Below are 13,069 nucleotides of genomic sequence, written 5' to 3' on the forward strand. Positions count from 1 at the left end.
CTGGTGTAGGTAAACCAGATGGTTGTGGTGCCTTGGAGGACAGCAATACCACAAGGAACAAGGGTTAGGCTTAACTAGCTTCCTTCCTTCCTTCCTTCCTTCCTTCCTTCCTTCCTTCCTTCCTTCCTTCCTTCCTATAATATTGATTTTAGGTTCCCATAGGTTTATTGAACTGATGGTTCTATTTTATGATAGCTTGTTGACATGCTTTCTAATTGTGTCAAAATGTGATGCTGCGTTTTAATATTGGTTGAATGTTTAGGCAGAGGGCCTTCTCGGTAGTGGCACCCGCCCTGTGGAACGCCCTCCCACCATATGTCAAAGAGAAAAACAACTACCAAACTTTTAGAAGACATCTGAAGGCAGGCCTGTTTAGGGAAGCTTTTAATGTTTAATAGGTTATTGTATTTTAATATTTTGTTGGAAGCCGCCCAGAGTGGCTGGGGAAACCCAGCCAGATGGGCGGGGTATAAATAATATATTATTATTATTATTATTATTATTATTATTATTATTATTATTATTATTATTATTTATTGCAAATCACTTTGGGCCTGCTCCACCTTATAGGGAAATATATATATATAAACAAACACTGAATTGCCGTAACTAAGTAATGGCGGGGTGCCTTGCAATGAAACCAACACTGTGCACATCCAGCCAAAGACCCACAGCAGAAGTTCCATTGTGCTCAATGGGGATCCTATAGATTCTATAGGCATTTGGGAGAAAGCGTCATGCTCACCAGCAGATTTTGTGCCTCTGACAAACTCACTTCCTTGCCTGTGTGTACACTTAGTAGTTCTAAGTGTACTTCTAATTGGTTAATTAACTACCTAAATTGTATGCATACGGCTAATTAATTTGATAAGGCCTAGGCATTCACAAGGGATTTTAGCTTAGTAAAAGAATTTCCAAACTCAGAAGAAAATCTTAACCACCACCCTATTTAATTTTGATATATTTCCCCAAAGGTGTATTTTTAATTTCTGACAAGCTGGTTTGTCTTCTATTTTTTAAAAATTTCAATAACGCAGCACAGATATATCTGTACTCCATGTATCTCTTGGGATCTCAGTGTTACTAATTTGTGAGGGTTTTTTTCCCTTTTTGTTTATAGGATGGAGATAGTGCCCAAACCTTGGAACAAGTCCTACCTGGCAGCTCGTGCTTATATAAATGAGCATTTGTATGCGATGAATCCCACCATGTTGGCTGTTCTGGATCTCTGGCAGACATCTTTTAAGTAAGCAGTGTTTTGCATGCATAAATGTTGCACTTCTGTTGATGTAAATGTAATAATAACTAATAAAAATATTTTTTTATTTATATTCTGCCCTTCCCGGTTCAAAAACCGGGCTCAGGGCAGCTAACAACAAATTTAAAACACTTTAAAACACTTAATTATAAAAGCAGCATAAAATACAGTATAAAAACATGAATAACAATAAAATTCAAAAATCAATTAGATAATCCCCAGGGCTAGCTGGCTGAATTGGTCCTACTTGGGCCAGCGAGGAGGTCAGGGGACAATTAGCTGTGGGGTCTCAGAGTGGGTGAAATTCATAAAAGGGGAGGGGGAGGAAAGAGAAGAAAATAAATGATCAGGCAGAATTCAAATGTGTACAGATGTGTTTACAGATTTGTAAGTAAAAGTTCCCCAAAGTCGGAGAAGCAGAAGAAAATGCTGTGCCTCTGCTCCTTTTCTACTCCTTGTACCCAAGGCTTTGGCCCAGTGTATCTGAAGGAGTGTCTCCACTCCCCTTGTTCAGCCCGGACACTGAGGTCCAGCTCCGAGAGTCTTCTGGCGGTCCCCTCACTGTGAGAAGCGAGGTTACAGGGGACCGGGCAGAAGGCCTTCTCGGTAGTGGCGCCCACCCTGTGGAACTCCCTCCCATCAGATCTCAAGGAAATAAACAACTGACCTTTAGAAGACATTTGAAGGCAGCCCTGTTTAGGAAAGTTTTTAATGTTTGATGTTTTATCGTGTTTTTAATATTCTGTAGGAAGCCGCCCAGAGTGGCTGGGGAAACCCAGCCAGATGGACAGGGAATAAATAAATTAATAATAATAATAATAATTAGAGCCAGTGTGTTGTACTGATTAAGAGCGGTAGACTCGTAACCTGGTGAACCGGGTTTGATTCCCCGCTCTTCCACATGCAGCTGCTGGGTGACCCTGGGCTAGTCACACTTCTCTGAAGTCTCTCAGCCCCACTCACCTCAGAGTGTTTGTTGTGGGGGAGGAAGGGAAAGGAGAATGTTAGCTGCTTTGAGACTCCTTTGGGTAGTGATAAAGTGGGATACCAAATCCAAACTCTTCTTCTATTATTTATTATTATTATTTCTTCACAGACCCCTTGCGTGTCTCCACTTTTCTCTCCTTTGGGGCTCTCCCCAAAAGCCACCCTTTGTGTAAAGCTTTTGGACTAACCCCTTAGGCTTCACCCTCAAAACAAAATCCTAAGGGTGCAATCCTAGGTCCTCCCTACTTATGACACCAGGAGACAACCTCCAAGGCACTTGTTCTTCACACCAGTCATCTGATCATCACTGAGAGCAAGGTCCTTTGGAGGTGTGTTGTTGGTGCCAGCAGCACACTGCTGAAGTCATGTTTTCAGACATCGTTAAAACTGCACCTGCAAATGGACATTTGTCTTCTCTGTGTACAACAGAGACCCCTAGTCCTGGCCGCAAGTCAACAGTCATATGCAACTGTCACATCAAAATCTATTGCAGCAGTACTTATCATGCATCCAGGAGCTAGTTTCTGCTTTTCCAGGTTACGGTTCTGCAATTCCAAGTCTCTGAAAAGCAGCCCAAGGCTACTATAAGCAAATATTATAGTTGAGTAATTGTGCTTCTGGGACTCCACAGCTTAAAAAATAGCTTGCTGGGAGGATAGTGAGCAGAAATATGGCTGGCAGCGAAATGGCTAAGCGCTCTTCCACCCATCACTCAAAATTACAGTGCTCCAAATCTGCTTTTAAAAGACAAACATTTAGTACTTAGTTATGCACATTTCTGCATTAAGTATTTGCCCCTTCGATCTCCTCTTAATTTGAAATACTTCACTTGTGGATGTTGTAAGGCAGGTAGACAACAAGTTTAAACAAGCAAGATGCCTAAAAGTTTCTGCTTCGTTCACTGTCTATTTTTTTTTTAAAATCCCCTATTATTTTTCTTATACCATACTTTATTCTGTTGAATATTATTTATTCATTGCCTCAAACTGCAAAACACGATGATCATACAAATGACCAGTCTCATCCCATGGTGTTTAGTAATCAGAGGTGCAGCTGCTTAATTTTGAACATCGGCAAGTAATAAAAATAATAAATTCAAAAGAACTAAAGCTAAACTAATAGCTGGAAATTTTCACCCCAGGCTGTTGGTATGAAGGGAAATAAGACAAAATTTGATTGGCTTGTTCTGTTGTGGCAGGGCCTCATTCTGACAGCAAGAGCCCTGGAGGAACTAAATGTTGTCAGAGCACATTATCTTTAAAACATTTCTAGAGTTGTGCCTAATTAGAATAAGGTTTCTGTCCTGACAAAGCAAGGTCACAAACGTTGCCATTTTTCATTTAAATCAGCTGTTGAGCCAATTCCCAGATGGAATATTTTCATCCCTGAAGCTCAGATTATTTCATTAATAAATATATATTGTGGTAAAAGAAAAGACAAGAAAAAAATTCCTTTAAACTGTTGCTTTGTCATGCTTAGTTTTGTTCTCTTAAGTCACAGATAGTTACGTTTATCAGGGAAGTTTTAATTGAGTTGTTTGTTCCTGCTTTGTTTTCATGCGGCAGAGAAGTACCTGACAGCTCATCAGATAGTTTAATAAATTTTAATTTGACATGTCAGCTAGTCCAAAAAGATAATCTGCTTTTAAATAATAGGCAGCTAATTTTCTTTTAAGATATGAAATCTGATTAATTTCGTTTTGCACAGGCAAAATTGTTGCACTGGGAATTATTGTTCAGGATCCAGTGGGTTTGTTCTCCGCTAAATGTAATTGAAAAGTTGAGAATTACTACCTTGTGGTCCTGACATTCTTTGTTTCATTTCCCTCATTAATAGAAGACCAGCAGAGCCAACTATAGGGGGTGGAAGGGGGCTTCAACCCCCTTAATATTTGTGGGTAGGGGGCTGAGCTCCCCCAGTATTGAGGGGACCCCCATCCTCTGCAGCTCACCGTCGCCGAGTGGGGGTAGGAAACGCTGAGGGGCGTGTTATGTTGGGCATATGACATCACACGACGCCAGGCCCCCTCAATATGGGGGACAACTCGACACCCCTGTAAATGAATTATATTCCCTGAGCAAAATACCTGTGATTCCTTCCTTCCTCCCTTTCTGAAATCACACATATTTTTTATGTTTTTATGTTACGCAGAATTGCCCGAGACAATAATGATTTACAAATAGAGGAGACCATTTATGCTGTCTAGTTACAAGTTTCCCCTTCTACTTGGCTGATTTAAGTAGATTCCACTTAAATAACATATTTGTTCCTGTGGAATAAGAGAAATAGTGTGTTTGGACCATGTTGTCTTGTTTTGCACTTGGTATAAGCAGCCCAGGGAGTGGCTCATTCTTGATTTATTAAAAACTTTACCCAGAAGAGCTAATGAAATTTGAGTTTTTAGTGTTTTTCCTATCCCTTGCACCAAATAGGAAGCAAATGGTGAAGTAAATTTTCTGTTGTCTCCCCTTTGAGTCTTACATTTTCTTATTATGTTAATTACCATGTGCGTTATCAACTTTTATTGAAGATATGTGATTACTTTTATTTGAATCCAGATGCCTTTAAAAGAATTCATAAGAATATTGAAGCCATCTAGATTCAAATCGAGAAACATACAGTGGTGCCTCGCAAGACGAAATTAATCCATTCCGTGAGGCTCTTCGTATAGCAGTTTTTTCGTCTTGCAAAGCAAGCCCATTGACAGCTTAGCGGATTAGCGCTATTAGCGGTTTAGTGGCTTTTAGTGGATCAGCTGATAAGCGGCTTATCAGCGGATCAGCTGGTAAGCGGCTTAGGGCTTAGGAAAAGGGGGAAAAAAGGGGAAAAAACCCGCAGGAACTCGCAAGACATTTTCGTCTTGCAAAGCAAGCCCATAGGGAAATTTGTTTTGTGAAGCGCCTCCAAAACGGAAAACCCTTTCGTCTAGCAGGTTTTCCGTCTTGCGAGGCGTTCGTCTTGCGGGGCACCACTGTACTGTTTTAAGTCAGAAGACGCGTGCTACAATCTGGATTGTACATAAGCTGTTAAACTAAGGCATCTTCCATTCATACACTTGTAATCTGTTTTCATATTTAATTATTTAAAAATGCTCTGGTTCTCCAGAAGTGGCTTAGTCATGCTGGCCACATGACCCGGAAGCTGGCCAATAAAGCGAGATGAGCGCCGCAACCCCAGAGTCGTCCGCGACTGGACCTAATGGTCAGGGATCCCTTTACCTTTACCTTTATGACCTTGCTATGCCGTTGTGGGTCGTCTGCTGTTGGGGCAGGGGCCCGGTAGGAATTTTCCCATTTGGCTGATTGGCTGGTAGCACTTGGGTTTCACCTGCCGTGTAGCAAATCATCACAGCTTTGTAAGGTTTGGCGGTTAGTCATTGGTTCAAGGTGGTCTAGAGGGCAGGTCAGAGAACATGGCCCCTCCAATGTACAACAGGTATTCCGTTAAAGGAATCCAGGGACTCTCCATGCTTTTGTCGACCCCTTTCGGGGGGTAGAGCCATGCAAGAGTCCCTGGGAGCATTTTGGAGTGAGCTTGAGTCACGTGACCATACCAGTGTTCCTCCACGGTGTTCACCTGTACTGACAATATGGTGGGGCCCAGGCATCAGTGCTGTCCTGCTGAGGTCAGGTGCAGCTAGTTGGGAACTAATGCCCAAACAAACCATTCACTATCTGTAATCAATAAAGTTGTGACCAAAATTATGCCGATAAACTAAAACTAAACTCCGTGTCGATTGTGTCTTTATTATTGGGAAGCTCCTGGGGATCTTAACACGCAACAAAACAGAGCATTCACGGTTTTCTTTGTTTAAAGCTAAACACATCAGAGGCAAGTGGCTTGGGAAAAGGTGTTTACCAGATTGTTTTCATGACTCCTACAGAGATTTGCGCTTATTTGATAAAGAAGCATTTCATAATCGTTCGGAATCGATGGAGCTCTCATTCTTCCAGAACATTGTTGTGAGGCATATGGAAGCTACCAAAGACGCTCTTTTTAAAAAGTAAGACCAAAGTGTATTCTGTGAATTATGTGCCTCAGGTTTAAGGGCTGGCCACAACTCCTTTTTCGATTGCTTGTTCAGGGATGGAGTTTCCTGTTATACTTGAAATGTTGTTTTTGATATGAATACTAGAACTGTCTAGGGGGTATGTATACTGAATATGTACATCAGCCTGTCACAACTCTCGTGTATTCAAATGGAATTAATTCTGCTCTTTGTTTTAATCTTAATTTCCTGTTAATCTGCAATGATATTATTTTGTGGGGGAGGGTGGGTGGGTTTGCAGTGGGTTTTTTTTCATGGAAGAGCCCACCATATTTTGTTTGTTGGGAAAGATGTGATTATTCTCTTAACCAGCGTGTTTATTGTCATTTGGAGTGCTGTGTGGAATGTGGCTGTATGACTGTGCAGTCGTACCTTGCAAGTCGAACAGCCTAGTTCTTGAACGTTTTGGCTCCTGAACGATCAAAACCCAGAAGTGAGTGTTATGGTTTCTGAATGTTCTTTTGGAAGCTGATCGTCCAACGGGGCTTCCGATTGGCTGCAGGAGCTTCCTGCAGCCAATCAGAAGCTGCAATTTGGTTTTGGAACATTTTGGCTTCCGGAACGGATTCTGTTCGACTCCCAAGGTATTGGGATCCTATTGGCTAGTGCCCGTGACATCACTGATGTCAAGCAGCTCTCATCACAGACTTTATTGTCTGGTTTTGCAAGTCAGGACATTTGAACCCTTAGGAGAACATGGGAAACCTGTTGAGGGGACATTATAAAAGAGAATGCTTTTGTGTGGCCTGCGATACTGCAGATAAAATGGACAGTTCTTGGGGGTTTTTTTAGTGGAAAAAAGGTCATACTGAGAGAAACAATTTAGTTAACAATACCAAAAATAGTGTTAAAAGGTGTGTTCAGGTGAGATTCACTTAAAACATTTACTTTTCCTTTCAGGTGGTTTCCAGAAGTGCAGAATATCTATTACCAAGGCAATAAACGAAAGCAAGTGCCCACAAATGCCAGCAGTGCTAAACTAGAGGCCTTCTTCAACTGTGCTGCTACTTTAATGACCCAGCAACTTCAAAGTTTAGCTTTGGTTTCAATGCAGGATTTTACAGATTTAATTGTAGCCCCTCCAGTAAGTAAGATTCCCTGGCTGGACTATGAACTTGTCTATACATGCCCCATGTTTCAGTGTGCTTCTTATGAATATATTTTCTAGGAAGATAGAGGATAGATATAGATAGATATAGATATAGATATAGATATAGATATAGATATAGATATAGAGATACAGTGGTACCTCGGGTTAAGTAATTAATTCGTTCCGGAGGTCTGTTCTTAACCTGAAACTGTTCTTATCCTGAAGCACCACTTTAGCTAATGGGGCCTCCTGCTGCTGCCACGCCGCCAGAGCACAATTTCTGTTCTCATCCTGAAGCAAAGTTCTTAACCCGAGGTGCTATATCTGGGTTAGCGGGGTCTGTAACCTGAAGCATATGTAACCTGAAGCATATGTAACCTGAGGTACCACTGTATCTGCAAAAGGGTGTGAAAGATCAGGCATTTTTTTGGCTTTTGATACACAAAGGAACACCGCTGTAGCTTGGCTAACGTGACTTATGCTCAGCTAGTTATTGCGAGTCTTGAATATTCAAGGGGAAAGGGTGAATTCAGACACGTGAAATTATTATTAATGCACCGATACTTTGCCTAGCAGGGAGGAGATACCATGATCATGAAGATTGTGATTAATGTACTGATTGCAATTATCTTTGCAAATTTGAAAGTCAGGGTGGAACAGGTGTCAATAGTTATCAACATGACGAGTCAACTCATATTGCCTCTCATTGGCCTGCTTCTGGTGAAACCAGAGCAGCACACAGAAACGCCGTTTACCTTCCCGCCGGAGCGGGAGCTTTTTATCTACTTGCACTTTGACGTACTTTTGAACTGCTAGGTTGGCAGGAGCAGGGACCGAGCAATGGGAGCTCACCCTGTTACGGGGATTTGAACCGCAGACCTTCTGATCGGCAAGCCCTAGGCCCTGTGGTTTAACCCACAGCACCACCTGCGTCCCTGATAAGAAGCATACTGACGGCTTAATTAAAAAGAAAATTAGTCATCATAATAACAGTCCTCTCCTCCACACTTTCACAGGCTGTAGATTATTGAATAGCCATAGGCCTGGGTAAAGAGAAATGTTTTTGCCTAGCACCTAAAGACATGTAATGATGGCAAGCCTCTCTGGAGAGACCATTCCACAATCGGGGAAGCACCACAGAAAATGGCCTGTTCTCTAGTTGCCACCCTCTGAACCTCTCTGGGACATGGGTTGGAGTCATAATACATTGAGCCTGATTGCTTTCTCTTCTGTATGCTAGCTAATGCATTTAGTTCTTTTTCTGCAGAAATCTCATCGAGCCTATGAACACTCGGGATTTATAATAAGGCTGATCCTTGAAAACGAGAATGTTAAGTTTGAGCCTACATTTTCCGACTATGAAGTCATATTTCTGAATATTTATTCAGTTATGGTGAAAGCTGTTAACCTGCTGCCCAGAGTGGAGACCAAGCTTTATTCAAAGTGGGTAAGCAATTCTCTAATAACGTAGTTTGTTGCTTTTCTGCCAGCCTTGAGCTAAAAAACTGAACTATACCTTGTGAGCTATAGATATGAACTGTTACTTCCCTGGACGTAAGCTCTGTTGACATCGGAGGGGATGATTTCTCAGTAACATTCTCCTGAAGGCAGCCCTGTTTAGAAGACACCAGAAGGCAGCTCTGTTTAGGGAAATTTTAAATGTTTGATGTTTTATTGTGTTTTTAATATGTTGTTGGGAGCCACCCAGGGCAGGGTATAAAGAAGAAATAATAATAATAATAATAATAATAATAATAATAATAATAATAATAATAATAATCTGACCTGCTGACATAGCACGTCTTCTGCTAGGTCACAAATCTATTCAGCTGGTACATCTTCAGTATAGGATTGCTCCTGTATAACTTGATAAAACCTTGCATGCTTGATTTTTCTATTAATAAAAAAGCAAAGCAAAATACTTAAGAGAAACTATGCCTATGTCTTGTTTTGAAAGCCTGAAAGCAAGACTAGATCCATGAACTTGAGACCCGTAATCCTGGATGAAATTTTGGAAGCGCATAAGAAGAAGGTGAGAGATGAGATTGCCAAGCAGAGCGTGGCGCCTATTGAGCACCTCAAACTCTACGACAAGTACCACGATTTGATCAACAAACAAGCAGATCGGGACATCGATCAGTTCCTTTCAGAGGAGCACACGTATGACGAAATAACAGGAGCGATTGCCCAGTATCAAAACCTCCGGGATGAAATTCAGTACAATTCTAGAAAGGTAATGCATGCATGGAAGTGGGCTGGGCAGTTTCATTTAGTGTTCTCCAGGACATGGGTGGCGCTGTGGTCTAAATCAGTGAGCCTCTTGGGCTTGTAGATCAGAAGGTCGGCGGTTCGAATCCCCGCGATGGGGTGAGCTCCCATTGCTTGGTCCCAGCTCCTGTCAACCTAGCAGTTCGAAAGCACCCCAGTGCAAGTAGATAAATAGGGACTACTGCGGCTCCCTTGGCCTGAAAGCGAGATGAGCGTCACAACCCCATAGCCGACTTAACCGTCCAGGGGTCCTTTACCTTTTACCTTTTTAAAGAAAGAAAAAATGCAAATGATCAGCAGGATTATTATAACTTTTTTTTTAATTAAAAAAAGTTTAGCTGTAATGCTAACAATTCCACAAGCAGGCAGCGTCAGAGAGAGGGCAGGCAGAGTTGTGCCGCAGAAGAGAAAACTGTTGCTTTACTGGGAACGGGGACCATACAATACGGCCCGATCCTTTGCACAGAACTGCCAAACCTATCAAGAAACAACGCAAGGGGCAAAAAAATATATAGTCCGAGCAATTAAAATTGAGCGATAACTGTAAAAAAAAAATTTTTTTGGGGGGGGGATTATTGCTTTCTGTGATCAACAAATTTCTCACTCATATTTGTGCTGCAGGTTATCCGTCTCGGAATGTTTGAGTTGCACTGTGATGAACTGATTAGAACGCTGACAAAACGAGCTGATGCTATTTGTTCCAAAATCATTGCCAAAATGTTCAAAGACCATCAGGATCTAAATACGAGGTAAGAGTAATATCTTTTTTATTTAAGTACAAGCAACGGTGGCCCTGATCCAAGTCTAATAGGGGGGGGGCACCTAATTTGTAACAGTTTAGGATCTGGATCTGTAACCACGTGAAAAGGTGTACCCAGTATAAGTTTGGGCAACCTTTTTCCAGCCTTCCAGGTCTGTGGGCCAGTGGTGGATGTGGCCAGAGGGAAAGGTGGGTGGGTCAATGGATGTAACTCTTTCCTTTGTGCAATTAGCTACATGACAGCCGTGCAAAAATCTGAGGTTTTTGCTCCTCAGCAAAGTGGCATCATCGGAGTTCAAGGATGCATCCCAGCTGGGCAAAAATCATAGAGTTGTAGAGAGTTGTACTGTGCAGGACAAGATGGAATGGTCACATATAGACTTCCGGGTCGGCGCCATCGCCGAATGGCGGGCTCCCTCCGAGCTCCGGAGGGAGCCGGCTTGGCAGGGGCTGGGTCCTACCGCACCGGCGATGCGGGGACCCTTAAAAACCACGGCCAGATTGAGGCCGTGGACATGGAGACTCGGCTGGCACCGTTAGCGCCCTCCCGACTCGTGAAGGAGCCTTTTTAAAGGCTACGGATCGGGTGCCGGGGAGAAGCGTGGTGCTTTGAGTTCTCTGCTATCCCTGCCGAGCGCAGCCGCATGCCATCCGGCGGAGAGCGCTGACTTCTCCTATTGAAAATTCGGCTCTAAAGAAGGACCCGTGAGTAATTGGAATATGGACTAAAAAAAAAAAAGGGGATAAATTTTTAAAATTCGGAGCGAACGGGGGAGGTGGAAAAAAGGAAGTCAGCCTACCCCTAAATTGTAGAAGAGCCAAAACAAAGGACTGGACAACTAAGATCGAGTGTAACCTTATCTTGCCGAATCAGCAACTTCGCGAGGGAAAATTATAAGATTGAGCTGGAGGAGAAAAGTGGAATCGTTTTAAAAAAAAAGCAACCCCCCCGGAATCCCTGGAGCGATTCGTGAAACTGCCTGGAGAAAAGTGATGGAGGTTTTGACAGCTGTCAAAGAGCTGTCAAAAAGGAAGATTAAAATAGAGATTTTGTTATGAGGACTTTGCCGGTTATATTTGTTACAAATTGAATACAAACTGTTTTAAATATCGGTCAACAAGCTACTTGGTCTGGTGGATGTGATTCTGGAAGGGAACTTTGTTACTGCAATCCACCTAGAGGAGCCGAGGGACATTGCATGTGTTTTTCATAGGAAATGTGAACAGTTGAATGGAACTTTCAATCTCCTGGGAAACTGCAGGAATGGAACATTATTTTGTCTACAGAGGTCTATACACTACAGGAAACAATGGAACTATTTGTTGGAAAATGAAAGGAACATGATGTAATGCTTTGCTTCAAGAATAACAAACCTCTGCAGAGACACTAGAAACTTTTGGAAAAAGAACATTTCTGTGGGAGAACAGAGAAATAAAAAGGAGGAGAATGATTGATAAGAACAAGGAAACAACAAGAACTGGACAGAACTGGGGGAACATTTGGGATATTCAGGTTTGACAAGCTTATGGATACAAAATTGGAGTTTTTACTCCTGGATATAAAAACCTGGATAGAAGAAATGGGCCCTTATTTGATAGACTCCTTCTACGATTGGACATCCGTAATTAAAGACTGGCAAAGAACCGGAGGGATATAGTGTAATGTGGGAACTCCAGGAAGATATTAGAAGTGGAGGGATAGGTGAAACGCAAAGGGGAAAGAGGGGAGGGAAAATTGGAATCCAAAGGCTGTAAAATTATTATTTACATTTATCTTATTTTCATCTGTACTATGTTCGAAAGGGGGAAACCCGTGGAAGGGTATAGATCGATCTTAGGGGACGAGAATTTGGATAAATTGGGTTATTGACGAAGAGTGTAATTTGGGGATAAGAATTTGTTGAATTTAATTGCTTATTTGGAAGATTTGGAACACAAGAGGGGGTAGGGAGGGGAAGTCCTAGTTATTGGCAATAGATTGGATTTAATTTGCTTTGATTTGTTCTAATTTGGAAAACCTTAATAAAAATTATTATAAAAAAAAAAAAAGGAATGGTCACATATAGCCCTGAGGCTCCTCAGTTCTGATGCAGTCGATTCAATTGGGCCTGTATGAGAATGCCATGTGCATGGGAATGCCTGTGTCCGAATGCACATCTTCATCAGCGATGGTTGTGCACTTGGAAGGCTGTTTGCATGTCTGAATCTCCCCTTCTTGGATCAGGACATGTTCTTTTTTTAAGATGCTCTGTTCTCGCTGCCCTATATGTTCTCATGCCACTACGCACCTCACTCAAGTTATTGCTCAATTATAATTGCTCGGGCTATATTTCTTTTGCCCCTTGCGTTGTTTCTTGCGTTGTTCTGTGCAAAGGATCAGGCCCTATCATATGGTCCCTGTTCCCAGTAAAGCGACAGTTTTCTCTTCCGCGGCACAACTCTGCCTGCCCTCTCTCTGACGCTGCCTGGTTGTGGAATTGTTTTATAAAAGACATTCAGAATGGGGAGTGCGTAGGCCTTCCCTTCTCCTCTGTTGTAGAAGGATGCTTAAGTTAAGATAGAAGGTACACTTGGATCTCCTGGTAGATTTGAATTAGATACGCAATAATTACTGGCTTCTGATTGTTTTAGAATGAAGAAAACAAAATTACTCACCCA

The 13,069-nt window shown here is 42.1% G+C and overlaps 1 protein-coding gene across 1 annotated transcript in view; it reads left to right on the forward strand.

Moving 5' to 3' along the window:
• Positions 1-13,069, forward strand: part of DNAH7 (dynein axonemal heavy chain 7) — a 152,927-nt gene that overhangs the window by 16,559 nt on the left and 123,299 nt on the right. The window contains exons 8-13 of the mRNA XM_083715690.1: positions 1,121-1,246; positions 6,129-6,248; positions 7,194-7,377; positions 8,651-8,830; positions 9,341-9,616; positions 10,273-10,400. Coding sequence (XP_083571816.1) covers positions 1,121-1,246; positions 6,129-6,248; positions 7,194-7,377; positions 8,651-8,830; positions 9,341-9,616; positions 10,273-10,400 — 1,014 coding nt within the window. The remainder of the gene's footprint in view (positions 1-1,120; positions 1,247-6,128; positions 6,249-7,193; positions 7,378-8,650; positions 8,831-9,340; positions 9,617-10,272; positions 10,401-13,069) is intronic.

Source organism: Podarcis gaigeae (genome assembly GCF_964106915.1).
Source record: "Podarcis gaigeae genome assembly, chromosome: 1".
In the NCBI taxonomy this organism is placed as follows: domain Eukaryota; kingdom Metazoa; phylum Chordata; class Lepidosauria; order Squamata; family Lacertidae; genus Podarcis; species Podarcis gaigeae.